Source organism: Strigops habroptila, chromosome 8 (genome assembly GCF_004027225.2).
Source record: "Strigops habroptila isolate Jane chromosome 8, bStrHab1.2.pri, whole genome shotgun sequence".
Lineage (NCBI taxonomy): Eukaryota > Metazoa > Chordata > Aves > Psittaciformes > Psittacidae > Strigops > Strigops habroptila.
Genome location: NC_044284.2, coordinates 57741344 through 57755309, shown reverse-complemented (window position 1 = coordinate 57755309; position 13966 = coordinate 57741344). Strand labels below are relative to the sequence as shown.

The following is a 13966-nucleotide window of genomic DNA, read 5'->3' as shown; positions in this document are numbered from 1 at the left end:
ATACTATACAAAAGCTGGACTCTGTGATATCTCAGATACTCTTTCTTCAGGTAGTAAAGAGTTCCTTTGCCCTGACAGCCTGCTATACCGAAAAGCAAGAAGTGCCTTGCCCATCCAAACCGTAAGATTAGGGAAACCTTAAACTTGTTCCTCTTGGCATGTTCAGGGGTGCAGGGACCTGAGATCCAACTATATTAGGTGCCTAATCCCAAACCATTGACATTAGTGAGAGTGCTCTTCTCTCCCAAAGAAAGGAGCAGGGTTTCATACGGGATCACACCCACTCCTCTTTCATTCAGCAACTGCGAAGGAGTTTATTCTAGCTACTGTAACACCACTTTTCACACAACTCCTTCTGTGTTTATGTACCATATAGTGGTGGAGCCCTGTCATTAAATTTTGTCCTGATTTCCCATATTTAGTTATTATTTATAAAAGATTTATGAACAGTAACTTTTAGCTCCTACTAAGCTTCCCTTGATAATATATGCCTATGGCACTTTTAACTAAATATGAGAAAGATACTCTTTGAGTAAAATACATAAATTAAAGATTTGGTGACAACATAATAAACTTTACATTCCCTTCTATCAAAGCTTCAGGGTATATATGTAACAATCATGGCTGGGAAGTTACAACCAAGAAGGAAACTAAATCAGGGTGGCAAAGGATGTTTTCCAATTACATCTGAGATCTTGGTTGGAATTCCCCAACAGCTGTAAACAACAAGGGAAGCCTCCAAGTTCAACAAGCCACGGGGTCACCACTTAGTTTGGCTGCATCTGTATGTTCCACTAGAATAATACAGCTGTTTCTCTTAGACAGAAAATGCTGTTATTTGCTGTTTAAATAGTGAGAGCACTATAAACACAGGACTGGCTTTAAAACAGGCTTAGGAAGAGAAGCATGAAAGCATTTTCAGTTAAAATGACAAATTAACTGAACAGTCCTCCTGTAACATCCCTGCAAAAACATCCCTGCAATCCTCCATCAAACCCTATTTTTAGGCTACTTGGCAACACCATGGTCAACCCAAAGAGCCAGGTTTGATATCCCAGCATGACCACTTACCAAAGCAGTTGTTTCTGTTCCAAAATGTCTCTTTTCTGTAATACAGGGGTTTCTCATGTCCAACCATGCTTCAGGATACACATATGATGTGTTCTGTAGAAAGTAACTACTTTCCATGAAGTAACACAATCAAGTAACTAGTGAACACGTGTCATATCAAACTGGCAGCCACACAGCACAAACTCCAAGTTCTCCAACAGCAGATCTTGAGGATTTTTGTTCCCCACTTTCCTTCCCTTATGTCCTTATGCCTCCTGGTGCCCTATAAGGAAAGACTCACTGCTTTGCTTGTTCTCAGTTAGACAAGTTTGCTGTGCTTCTCCCTGCAACTTTCCTTGGAGTGACAATGCAGGAAAATTAGCTGCAAACTGGGACTTCCAGGCTGTATAACTTGTGGAAAAGGTGCACTTCCATTCCTCCACTAAGCTGGTCCTTTAAGCAGTCTCAAGAAAGATGCTGTTACTGAAGTCGACAAAGACTAATCTTAGGATCAGTACCCCTCACTGTCAGTTATGTTGAGCTGCTGTGTCCAAGTGTTACCCTTAAATATTGGTAAATTCAAATTCCCTTCAAACTTCCTTCAGAACAGCTGGACTATAAAGCACAGGTAACTTGATGGTAAAGCATTCTCTTCTTTCTTAGCCACCTGGGATTACAATCAGTTCCTCCATTACTTTTGGTATGTTTTCATTAGCTAGCTCAGCTCAAATTTACAGGAGCACTTCCTTGAAATAAAGCTGAAAGCAATAATGACATCTAATAAAATATCTTACTTTTTCCTACAAACTTTTCTTCCATTAGCAAGGAAAAACGATGCCAACTGACTTCATCAGGCTGTGAGGATTAAACCATTATTTATGATATGCTACAAAAATGAGAAAGTGTAATTTAAATGTGGGTCACGTGAGTAAGCAGTGAGTCAATATGCAGCATGTTAACTGAATGCATTTGAAGGGCTGGAATTTTGCTGAAGCCTGCCAAGCTTAAGCCATAACAGATTCTTGTTTCTTTTATAGCTGGAGATCAGTATGAATGAAAGGCCTTCCTTAGATCCAGAAGCTGAAGTTTAGAGTCATATGTTCATTACATCCGTTCCACTGAATGTCAGCCTACAGTAAAAAAAACAGAAAAAGAGAGATGAATGAGCAAGATGAAGGAGCTGTGATTATTTTGGGGGTCAGTATATAAAGAATATGAAACCACCGGTGCAATACTACAATCTGAAAGTTATCCCAAAACCCTGCCAGTCCAACAGACTGATACATCAGTTTTCTCTCCTTCCACAGGAAAATACAGGAGCAGAGACAGATAGACACTGAGCTCTGAAAGTTAATGTAGGTTAGACACCTAAATACCATTGGGGTCGCCTACGCTTGAGAGTTTCCTTTGTGCTGAATGTGATTTGTATCTAAGACTTCAGACAGCTCTTTCTAGACTCCTAACCCCAGTGCTTTCAGTGTTGTCAGCCCCTGTTAACACAAAATGATTTGCCAGAAAATGTGAGCCTCTGAAAATAAATGCATCCATGCAAATACCAGCCATGACCTTGACAAATCGTACATGTCTCCTCCTTCCTCCTCTTCTCTGGACATAGAAAACACATTGTTAAAATGAGGTGCTAAATTTTGCCAGGGAGATTGACAGGCGATCCAGATCTACCAACTTGAGTGCAGTACCAGGGTTCGCCAAGTGTATTTAAGAAATATATAGAACTTTATACAACTTATGTTCTGCTTTGGGCACAACCAATTTTCTCTTTTTTCTTTTTTCTTTTTTTTTTTTTTTTTGGATATCTGATTGCACTTCATTTTGTATGGATTTACAATCGTAGAATCACAGGCTGGTTTGTGTTGGAAAGGACCTTAAAGCTCATCCATCTCCAGCCCCCTACCACGGGCAGGGACACCTTCCACTAGAGCAGGCTGCTCCAAGCCCCTGTGTCCAACCTGGCCTTGAACAGTGCCAGGGATGGGGCAGCCACAGCTTCTCTGGGCACCCTGTGCCAGTGCCTCAGCACCCTCACAGGGAAGAGCTTCTGCCCAAGAGCTCATCTCAATCTCCCCTCTGTCAGGTTAAAGCCATTCCCCTTGTCCTGTCCCTTCAGGCCCTTGTCCAAAGCCCCTCTACAGGTTTCCTGTAGCCCCTTTAGGCAGTGGGAGCTGCTCTAAGGTCTCCCCTTGAAGAGCCTTCTCTTCTCCAGGCTGACCCAGCCCAGCTCTCTCAGCCTGGCTCCAGAGCAGAGCTGCTCCAGCCCTCACAGCATCATCATGGTCCCCCCCCGGAGATCTGCATCTCTGCTGTATTATACATTTAAAGGTCACATTTATACAGAAAAGCAACCTGGAAGCTGGCAGCAACGGCAGTGCTCGGCCTGCAGCCAGACCCCAGCTTCTCCGTGTACCCCTGTGAACCGCATCCTCCACTAGGGCCGGCCTCACAGGTCGCCACTCACGTCCTCCATCCCCAGCCCAGGCAGCAGGAGCCTTGAGCAGCAGCCAGCCCTTCGTTTGTCACTAAACCCACCCTCCTCACCTCAGACGACGCCTGCTCACCGCCTGCCCACAGACACCTCCACAGCCTTCCCGCCTTCCCGCCTTGCCCAGCCTCCCCTCACCTACCCCTCCCCTCTTGCCCCAAGGGCCTGTCGTGATTCGCCGTGACAACCAGTCACCGCCCCGCCGGCCGTGCCCCTGCGGGGATTATTCACTAGTAAAAGGCCCTAATTAAAGGAGGAACTACCGGCAGCAGGCAGGAGGCCGGTGGGGCCGCCCGCTCCCCGCTGGGCGGGCTCGGCCGCGCAGGCCCGGGCCGGCCGCTGAGGCACCGCCACAGGCCGCGGCGAGGGTCCGGTTGCCCTGGCAACACCGCCCCCCTCCCCACGTGACACTGGTTGCTATAGCGACGGCCGCCCCCCCTTCCCATGCCAGTCCATTCATGCCCGCGCTGCGCCTCCCGCCCCGCCCCTGTCACGTGACGCGGGCCCGGCGTGCGCTCCCACCACCCCCCCACCTTCCCAGCCAGGCTTCGCCGCCGCTTCCGGGGCTGAGGGCGGGGCGGAGGGGGGGCGCGGGGGGGGCGGCGGCGGCGGCGGGGAGAGGCGCGGCGCGGCGCTCCCGTCAACATGGCGGCGCGCAGGGCGGGCAGCGCCTGAGCCCGGAGACCCCTCGGTTCGCGGCCCCGTCCTGCCCCCCCCGGCGCGGAGCGGCGCGGCCATGGAGAGCGAGGAGGAGCAGCACATGACCACGCTGCTCTGCATGGGCTTCTCGGACGCGGCCGCCATCCGCAAGGCCCTTCGCCTGGCCAAGAACGACATCAACGAGGCCGTGGCTCTGCTCACCAACGAGCGGCCCGGCCTCCACTACGGCGGCTATGAGCCCATGGAGAGCGGGCAGGGCCCGCCGGGCGGGCACGGCTCACCCGCCGGCGGGCAGGGCCCCCGCGGCGGCGACGGGGACAGCGGCGGCGGCGGCGGTGGAGGAGGCTTTGACCCGCCGCCCGCTTACCACGAAGTGGTGGAGACCGAGGTGAGCTGCGGCCTGCCCCGGGGCCGGCCTCCTGTCAGCCCTGTGGGAGCGCCCCGGGAGCCTGCCTGCCTCCCTCGGGGGGGGGGCTGCGGACACGTGGGGGTCCCCGGGGTGTCCCCTCCGAGCGCCCTCCCGCCCCGGGGCTGCGCCTGCTCCTTGCGATCCCTGCAAGGTGAAGAGCAGCCCGGCTTCTCCTTGGCATCCCAGGAATGTGTGGCTACCGTAAGGATCACGGTTTTCCCCCACACACTCCCTCTTGTCTTGTGCCGTCTTGCATAATCGGAGTGACTAATGAGTGTCTAATTTTTTCGGACTGTTTGCACAGTCTGGGTGTTACTTTGTGTACCGTTTATTTGGGTAAGCTAAGCATAAATTCTGAAATACGGGTGCAGCCAGTTCAAATATTGCCAAAATACAGGCTTTAACTCATAACTTAAATTGCAGCTCTGTTCTAAACACAGTAGATAGATGTGAATGTGAATGAAGTACATAGAAATGCTGGAGAACACCAGTCTTTCCTAGTTTCTCTCCTTTCTCCTTGTCTGCCTTCCCCTCTTCTCTCTTCCATCCTCTTCCAGAACTCTGACCTGCTCAGCCGGCAGATAGACTCTTAGTGCTTTCCCTGCTGCCTGGAACAGTCTTGGAGCACTTAGCTGTAAAGCTTTTACTTCCTCTAGGCCTTCACCAAAACTTCCCAAAGTGCTCATATGGGAAGAGCTAATTAATAGTGTCCAGTCTATGGAGCTCATGGGGATGAGAACAGAAGAGCGGCTCTGCTGTGCTGTACCAAAGAGCCACCTTGCATCGGCTCTGTCTCAAGAAGCGGTCAGTAACAGCGAATGCCTAAGCACGTGTCTGAAAACCAGGGAGACTCGTGTACCCTTCCAGGCTTCAGTGAAGAGTATCCTGATGATTTCCTGTGTCAGAAATGGTATCTTTCTGTGTACATGTATGCATGTATCTACAAACATAGATATGAAGAATATGTGCACGTATCTTCTGCATAGCTACACATGCACAGATCATCCGTATCCGTAGCCTCGGTGTATTGAAATCCGGTCTTGCAGAATAAAGATCCATGATCCTGTTTACTGAATTAACTGGGTTAGACTCTGAGCTCATAGAAGCTGATGATGTGTGCTGGTGGAGTAAGGTGGTCTGTGGGATGGCATGTGTGCTGCGAAGAGGAATCGCTGTTTAACTTCACTGATAGAAGCAGTGGGGAGCCGGTTTCTGACCTTTGCTGGGAAGTGTTGGGAGTAAGTGAGAGTTCTGCTTGTTTGCACTCAGATCTCTGTACCCACCAAGAGGGTGGATTTTCCTATCAGATCTAGTTGTGATTGGGACAATCTGGGTTGTCAGTGTGATATTTCAAGAGAAGCTGTCAGTGTAAACTTCAGAGGAGCACTTTCTTCTCCCCTCTTGTTCCTGTTACAGATGACACTTTGACAGCTCTGACTAAGAGGATTTTTTTTTCCCCCTATTATTTCAGCTTGTATGTCTGATTAAACTTAGGCTTTATAGTTTCCTTTGCCACTCATGTTCTTTTTTGCTTTGACTCATGTTCTTGTTAACCCATGGGAGCGAAACCAAAACATTTCAGTACAGGCAAATGACTGCACAAAGTTGGCATTTCAGAAGGATGGAGTGTTGAAAGCCAGGTTTGAAGGGGCTTTGAGCAGTCTGGTCTAGTGGAAGGTGTCCCTGCCTGTGGCAGGGGATTGGAACTGGATGAGCTTTAAGGTCCCTTCCAGCCCAAACCGTTCCGTGGTTCTATGGTTCTATCTTGCTACATGAAACTTTATATAGCCTCAATTTAGTGGTTGGATTCATTGCATATGAGCATCTGTCAACTCCTGCACATGTATGCAGAAGAGTATTTTTTTAAGAGTTATACCTGTAAAAATCTTAAGACCTGGGATTGCTGCCTGGGCTTTTTTTGGTTTAATATTGCAGTACAACACATCCGCTTTCGATGTCTAAAAGGGAGAAAAATTATATGTTCTTGAGGTTTTTATTCTTCCAATAAGTCTAGAACTAATTTAATAAACTACAGCTATTATTGAGGTGGTTAAACAGTAAGTAGTTTTCCATTCCACACAAGCTTATGGCAGATGAAGCAGTACAGAAAGCACAAATAGCTGTATTATTCATTGTAGTCACACACATTATGTTGAAACATATTGTACCCCATACTATCGTGTGAGAAATCAGATGTTATTTCTGGTTTTCTTCCTCTCAGTATCATCTCTCTTTTTCTAACAGCTCTTAGAGCATGTATTCCTCCTTCTCAACATAGTACCAGTTTTAACTTTTAGTTTGTGGGGAGATGTGTTAGGTTTTTGGTTTGGTGTTTGGATTTTATACATTAGCAACCCACATGAACATGAGCCCTGCCCGTGGCAGGGGCTTGGAACTGGATGAGCTTTAAGGTCCCTTCCAACCCAAACCAGTCTGTGAGTCTCTGGTATAAATCAAAAGAGCACAATTATTAGAAATTTTCCCCTAAATAATTTTTTCCAGTCTATTAATTCTTTTCATGAACAGAAGTTAGGATCACATTTAAGTTAAAAATAACAAGAAAGCTTTAGTCGTCTTCAAGACGTGTGTGTAATAGGTCTGAACTTTGTATTTACATTCTTTTTTTGGCTGAGTACAGTTTACCATGCGTATAAGAATAGATTTATGAATGATTAAACACTTTACATTTTCTCTAATCAGTAATGAATCCATTATGTTTGCTTATGCTTATTTGGTTTCTATTATATAATGTTAGAATCTCTTCTGTTCAGTAAGCGTGTTGATCAAAGAAAGGCTTGTCTGTTGGTTTCCTTTGAGAACAGCACAGCGACTAGATGCATATCATACTAGTAAAAACATGTTTTCTTTAGATAGTGCAGTAAGATCAGTGTGAATCCTCTTTCAGCGATCCAGACTGCTGGTCTTCAGGGGTGTCTGGAAGTGTTACAGAAGCCTGAATATGGAATAACTGGCCCAGAAGCAAGACGGCTTCTATGAGCTGGCCCGACACACGCTCTGTGCTTTCTCTGTGAGACTCGAGACAAACGCATGCATAAATTGATTTTCACGAGGGTTAAAACTTCAGTTTCAGCAAGTTGATGTCTTCAAAAGAGCACGTAATTGATGCAGTTTTAAGTTAATAGCTGTGGTGTGCCTCTAGTGTTGATGCTGGCATGACCATGCTTAACTCACTCAAAGGAGAAGGCCAGGTAAGCATAGAAACACAAAGGGGGCTTCACGTTTGTTTGAAATGTCAGCAAGTTCAGCTTTAGTTTTACAGTTGATTTGAAGTTTTACATAGCACCGAACCGCTTCGACAGGCTTCAGATACCTGCTTTGACAAGAGGCACCTTTGCCTGTTCGACATAACTTCCATGTTTATGTCTGTCAGCTGAGGTAAATCTGGTAGGTGCATTTTGGCAAGAATCTGGAATTTGTGTGTTTTCCTTGGGCAACATAGAGACTTCTCCGGTGTGATTCTTTGACAAGTGGGAGCTGTGGAGGGATGGTGTGTGCTCATCTTTTCCTGTGACTGACAGATAAGCTGGTTTGTGAACTGCTGCTAATTCCTTATAATTTAAGACTATAAATGAATGTGATGACAGTGTCTGTCAGTGTGTCCATGAATTGCCATGAGTGCCACAAGTGCTGGCTTTCACCAGTTGGGGAGGAATGGGATGGAGAAGAGCAGGCTAATGAATGTGGGGATGGTGACCAGAGAGCCTAGAGTTGGAGTAAGGGGTAGGAACCCACTTATGCTAAAATATTGAACATATAACAATGGTTTGTATACCCTTTACTGAAATAATCTTGATTGGTTTTTAAACAGCTTCTGAAAGTCTTTACTATGACCTTTTGGGTAAATTGTGATGTATGGATTGAATTACCTTCCAGCTATTCCTGTCTCCTTTAGCATGTGCTGTTTTGATTTATTTCTTTAAGATAAACTGGATCAAAAGGCTCATGCATACCAGATTTTACAAGATAAAAGCTTATAATAAAACTTGCCCAAGATTGCTTTTGAGGTGCTGTTTTAATTTGAAGAGAAGGGGGTTTTGTAAAAGAAACAGTCCAGCAACTGTAGTTAAGTAGCGGTGCCAGGAACATTCTCACTAGTCATGCTGCAGAACCATTGTGTTCAAAACCCTTTCTCTCCTCATTATTAGAGCACAGTCCTGAAAGTGGTTCTGCCACAGATATGCTGCATCATGGTGTGTGTGAAACAACCTCTGGTTTACCTTTTAGTGTGTAAAACTGGGGTAATGGTGTGGGCTTTATTAGAAATACCGCGGACATTAAGCTTGTGAAGTTCTTTGATCCTTGAATGGAAGGAGCTGGATTTATTTAAAGACAAAAATGGTATTTAGCCTTAAAGCAAATGAGATGGATTTCACACTACAATTTTATATATTGAAAGCCAGTCTCCTGTTTTGTAAGTAATGTTGAGCTTTGGAAAAGTGAATATTTCTGGCATTCTCGTGTGGAAGTTTTACAGTGTGGCTTGTCTAGGAATTTGCCTTGCAAAACAATTAAGCAATCAAATAAAGCTCTGTGGTGGATTCTGGCATTGAGTCCCTGGCTGGATGCCAGGAGAATGTCAAGTGGAATTAGTATTTTAACACTCCTGGTTTTCGGCATCACTGTTTTCAAAGATTAGTGGCCCTGGTGTAGAACCTCTTTTTAGAGTCTGGTTATGTTAATGCTTTCTTGGATTTTGAAAGAAAATACCCTGGGTTTCCTTATTGATGTAACACAGGCTAATAAAGACGCTACATGAAGGTAGGGAAAGTAGGGGTAATACTGAGAGGTGCGGTGGGTTAATTTTAACTGTAAGCTTTGTTTCAAATAACTACCAAACGCGATAGTTGGAGTGATCTTCAGGTTGAGACAAGTACTCTGTAATTACAGGTTCATCAGCAAAGGTGATGCCTTCGGGGTCAGTAGAGGTGGAAGACGACTCTGTATAGCCAGCATTCAGCTGGGCAGGAAGTGTCTTTGGTACAGTGTTCTCTGGAGGCATTTTCTGGTCATCTTCCCAGTTTACAGTGCTATTCTGTGGCAGCTGTTTAATAAGGAAGTGAAATACTGAGGAAGAATGAGAATAAAAACAAATTAGCCAGTGTTAGAAGTTAATTCCAGCAAATCATTTGGATTGCTTTTGGATTAAGGAACAGTAGTTCTTTGTATGAGGAGGGCAAAGATGGAAAGGAAGTGCCTAATTCTTTTGTAAGCTCTTATTTTGAAAACCCATGTATTCGTGCAGCCATAGGAATGCTCTTTGGTGTGTATGTTTCGGTTATGCTTCATGGGCCAATTTAAAATTAATTAAAATAAAACCAATGTGCTCAGTGTTTCTTGCCACTTGATCTTGCTGCTCACTACTTCACAGCAGCTCTGGCTTCTCTTGTCCTGATGCCCAGCAGAGCAGTCTTGAGAGGCATGTAAAGATTGTTCATATTAGTTAATCACAGTTCTGTAATTATATGGTGTAGAACTTGATTTCAATCTCATTGTCAGCTGCTTTGTCAGTTCTGGTTTCTGTCTCTCTGTAAATCAGTATGTATGCATAGAACAGAAGTATTTAGCAGTGTTACTGAATTAATCATCCCTTCCAGAGCCTGACCTTTGGTCACTAAAATGTTCTAATAAATACTTTATCTATTGTTTCTGCAGCACTTCTCTATTAATGCCTGTACTTTGGCAGAGGGAGCTGGAAGTGTTGACTTCATTTGAAGTACTAAATGCTAAGCATTTGTGATTCATTGTTTTATTGTATTAAAGCACAGTGTTTATCTGATACCACTCAAGATTATTTTGAGTTACTTGGAAGTAAGCACAGGGATTTGTGCTTATGAAAACTCAAGGGTTGGAAGGAGTAGTAGTATCAGAATCTGGCTGTTTGTAGTTGTGTTGATGGATTAAGTTTTTTAAATCTATCCACAGACAATACTGAAAACACATGGAGATAAGTATGTTTTCCTTGGTTCCTTATAAATGGCATTCTTAACAGCGCTTTCTGTGACCTCTCCCTTGCCTACAACTCATTATCAGCCTTTAAAATAGGTTGCCAAAAGTGGTTGTAACGAATCTGTCTCAGATTTTACTGGATGTGATGGTAATAGTTCTATGAACAAGCAAAGCTATTCCTTTTCTTTTTTTCTTTAAGTTAAATGGATCTTTTAATTCAAATCTGATTTTTACGGAGCCTCAATTATTTTGTGCTGCTGTAATGCTTAGTACTGTGTTTATCTTGGAGCAACTAGGCGAGTACATTGGGGAATATTGCTCAGTAACATCGCACCATCACCCTGGAAGCCAGGGACACCAGTGCACACAATGGGTTTAGTAAATCCCTAGTTAATTTCTAGCTTTGCTGAATTAGTTTCTGTTTCTCTTTTTTTTCATACTGTGTTCTTATTCCCAGTCTTACACAGTTCTCAGTTGTGAGAGATGAGGGCAGGAAAGGAGAGCCATGGCATTTTTGTGGTTCATCTGTTATAATCCCTTACAGCTACTGAGAAGGGTTTAGTCTAGCCATGCATTCTTGATTGTGCACTTGCACTACTCTCAGCTAAGGTCAGTGTCCAAAACTCTTTGTGAGAACATTTGCTGAATAAATCAGAGTTTTCTTAGGACATCTTTATGGCCAGGTGAGCGTCAAAATCAGCTTCAGTTAGATGGAATCTGTACTATAGGATTTATTTTCCTTTAACGATAGACTGATATCAATCCTTTATATTAACATAATGAAATACTAGTCTTTTTCTGATGACAAGATGGCATTTGCTTGTGTGAGGTAGTGCATAGTAAAAATTTGAACTAAATAGTTTAGTTCCTGGGCAAAAAGAACCAAACATCTATATATCTCCCCAACAAGCTTACTTTTTCATAGCAGAACAGAAATAACAAAAAGCATTCCTATCAATTGCTGTACTTGGAAATTCTGCATACAGATCTTTTCCTGTGGATGAAAATGCAAGGGTAAGATGCTGTATCTGTTTAGGACTTAAAACACTTAAAACCTGTTACTATACTTTGCAAATAAATGTCTGCTCATCTGTAAAATGTTAAGGAAATCACAGTGGGTTTTCTTATTGCCAAATAGGAAACATAATGTAGAAATTCCATATATGGCACCATTTTCTGAGGCTTACTGGTATTGTCATGCTCCTAAGAGAATACCAAGCTTGCTCTTCGCAATGTGGGTTGAGAGAGTTTGAGCTGATGGCAAGAACAGGCAACTGGGAAATACTCTTCAATTTTGTTCCCACACCTGCCACTTAACATGAGTTTGAAGTTCTTGAAGCTCCTGGAGTACCAGTTTAAAAAAAGCACATAGGTTACAGGTATGAAAATGTAACAGTTTTTCTCAACATTCTTAGTGTCTTGAAGCATAAGTGCAAGGTGGTAGCTTTGATTGATTTGAAAGCCTTTTAATTCTTACCCCTGTGATTCAGTTGTCGGTAGCAGAATATCCTCCTCCTAGGAGTTAAAAGACTTGATAGCCAGGTGTGAAAGTAGAAGCTGCTTTAATCAGCAGTCTGCAGATGGAGGGGCTGTCAAGTCATGACTTCAGGATTCTCCCACAAATTGATGGACATAATAGATGGGGAAGCAGAGAAATGCTCTGTCAGTTTTTATGGGTATTTAATGTATTTCTCTTACCTTGCCTCCACCTGAGCATCTTGCAGTACATTGCAAACACTAGTGAATGGTTCATCAGCATGCTGTGGCAGAGGGAAGCATCACTACTGACGCTTTACAGCGGGGGAAGCTGAAGCATTAAGAAGTTCATTTTCTCCTTGTCACTTAGTATGTCTGGGCTAAAAACTGAAAGGTTCCCCTAGAATTTTTGGCTTCTATTTCTGTCATTAAGCATTTTTTTAAATTACTGCTTTTCAGAGCACTTACGTTTGGTCCTGGTGTAGGTACACAGTAACAAAATACAGTTGGGTGGGTTTCTTTCCTAACAAAACAGTGAAGCATCAAAAATCTGTTTTCTTGGCTAAAAAATGGTAGTCAGTTTGTGAAAATCACTTATGAGAGGCGTGAGGGAGAAGGGAACTGCGTGGTCTGGTCTCTTAGAAAGTCTGGTCCTGTTGCTTATTGAAAGAAACATGATGTTGGGGTTCTGTTTCATAAGTTGTGCTGGATTCAAGAGCACATAATGTGAATGTGACTTAGCTCTGGTGCTAATAAAGCCTTCTGGTAGACTTCTATCAAAATCAAATTCACAAATTTAAATGATAATTTGACTGTAATTTCATTACTAAGACTGCCAGTTAGCATCAAAACACTCTCTTAAACTCTTTGTTATTTTATGTAAAGTGCTGGTATGGTAAAAGTCAGTGGCTTTGGTTAAACAGTGTTTGACAAGTTAGTGAATTCTGCAGGAATATGTTTTGAAGCTTTGAATTGTGACCTTTTTGGTAATTAAAGTTAATTTATATTTCACTTTTTGTGTGAGGGCTAATCTTTGTTCTGTGTTAGCCCTCCATGGAAGGTTTTATATTACAGATTTAAGCAATGCTTTATTGGGCAGATATGTAACCATTTTTGTTTATTCAGCCTTGCAGAAAACCATGGGAGGTGCCAGGTCCCCAGAGTGAGAATCTTGACTCAGTGCTTGAGACTGTTCATGGGAGGATGTTTCTTTTTGGTGCCTGTGTGTGTATGTTTAGACATAACAGCATTTTCACACCTTGAAAATAAGCCGAAAGAGTCAAGACTGTTAGAGTGGCAGGATCTTCAGGGCTTTTGTGTAATAAGAGATATATGAGAAGGAATGGGAAATGATGTTAAAGGTTTGCCAGCAAATGTTTTTTGGTCTCAAGACTTCAGCTGCAGAAGGGAGAATAGTCACAGGATGTGTGATGTGCACCATGATGCCCTGTTTCAGAAAACAGTGGATTCTTACAGACTTCTAGACAGTTAACCTGTTGGCTGCCAGGAATAGGTTGGGTTTTTTGCTTTTCACTATCCTCTTGTTGAAGAGTATCCATACAAATCCTTAACATATCAGGTGCCAGTCCAGTATTAAGTCTGTTCAGCCAGAATTGCATAGTCAATGATTTAGGTCATCATCCACTGGCAGACACCATTCTGAGGTCATCTATTTGAGGAGAGGGAGGTAATTTCTAAATATATGTTAAAAAACAACCAAACCAAACATGTAATTCCCCAAATAAGAGACCCAGAAAACCACTTTTTGGGAGGCTGACATGACCTTTCTTATATTTATTTTCATGCACAGCATCCTCTTTCATTAAAAGCCTTTATTTCACCTGTGTCAGTAGAGTCCGTAGTGACAATTCCTGGCTCCTCAGTTACAAAGTGTAAATTGTGGCTAT

The 13966-nt window shown here is 43.7% G+C and overlaps 1 protein-coding gene and 1 long non-coding RNA gene across 8 annotated transcripts in view; one reads left to right on the top strand and one right to left on the bottom strand.

The window, feature by feature from the left end:
* LOC115611318 overlaps positions 1 to 3880 on the bottom strand; it is a 215119-nt gene extending 211239 nt beyond the window's left edge. Inside the window, exons 1-2 of one of the 2 annotated variants that reach the window (XR_003992537.1) lie at positions 3811 to 3880; positions 1072 to 2180 (exon numbers count right to left, since the gene is read on the bottom strand). This is a non-coding gene — a long non-coding RNA (uncharacterized LOC115611318). Of the gene's footprint in view, positions 1 to 1071; positions 2181 to 3603; positions 3657 to 3810 lie in introns of those variants that run through there. The other variant, XR_003992538.1, reaches the window with a different exon arrangement.
* A 172-nt stretch (positions 3881 to 4052) lies between these two features.
* Positions 4053 to 13966, top strand: part of USP24 (ubiquitin specific peptidase 24) — a 65836-nt gene continuing 55922 nt past the window's right edge. For 3 of the 6 annotated variants that reach the window (XR_003992535.1, XM_030494045.1, XM_030494043.1), the window contains exon 1: positions 4053 to 4595. Coding sequence is in view for 4 of the 6 variants with exons in the window: in XM_030494045.1 (XP_030349905.1) it covers positions 4284 to 4595 (312 nt within the window). In the remaining 2 variants the exon portion in view is untranslated. The other 3 variants (XM_030494044.1, XM_030494047.1, XM_030494046.1) reach the window with 3 other exon arrangements.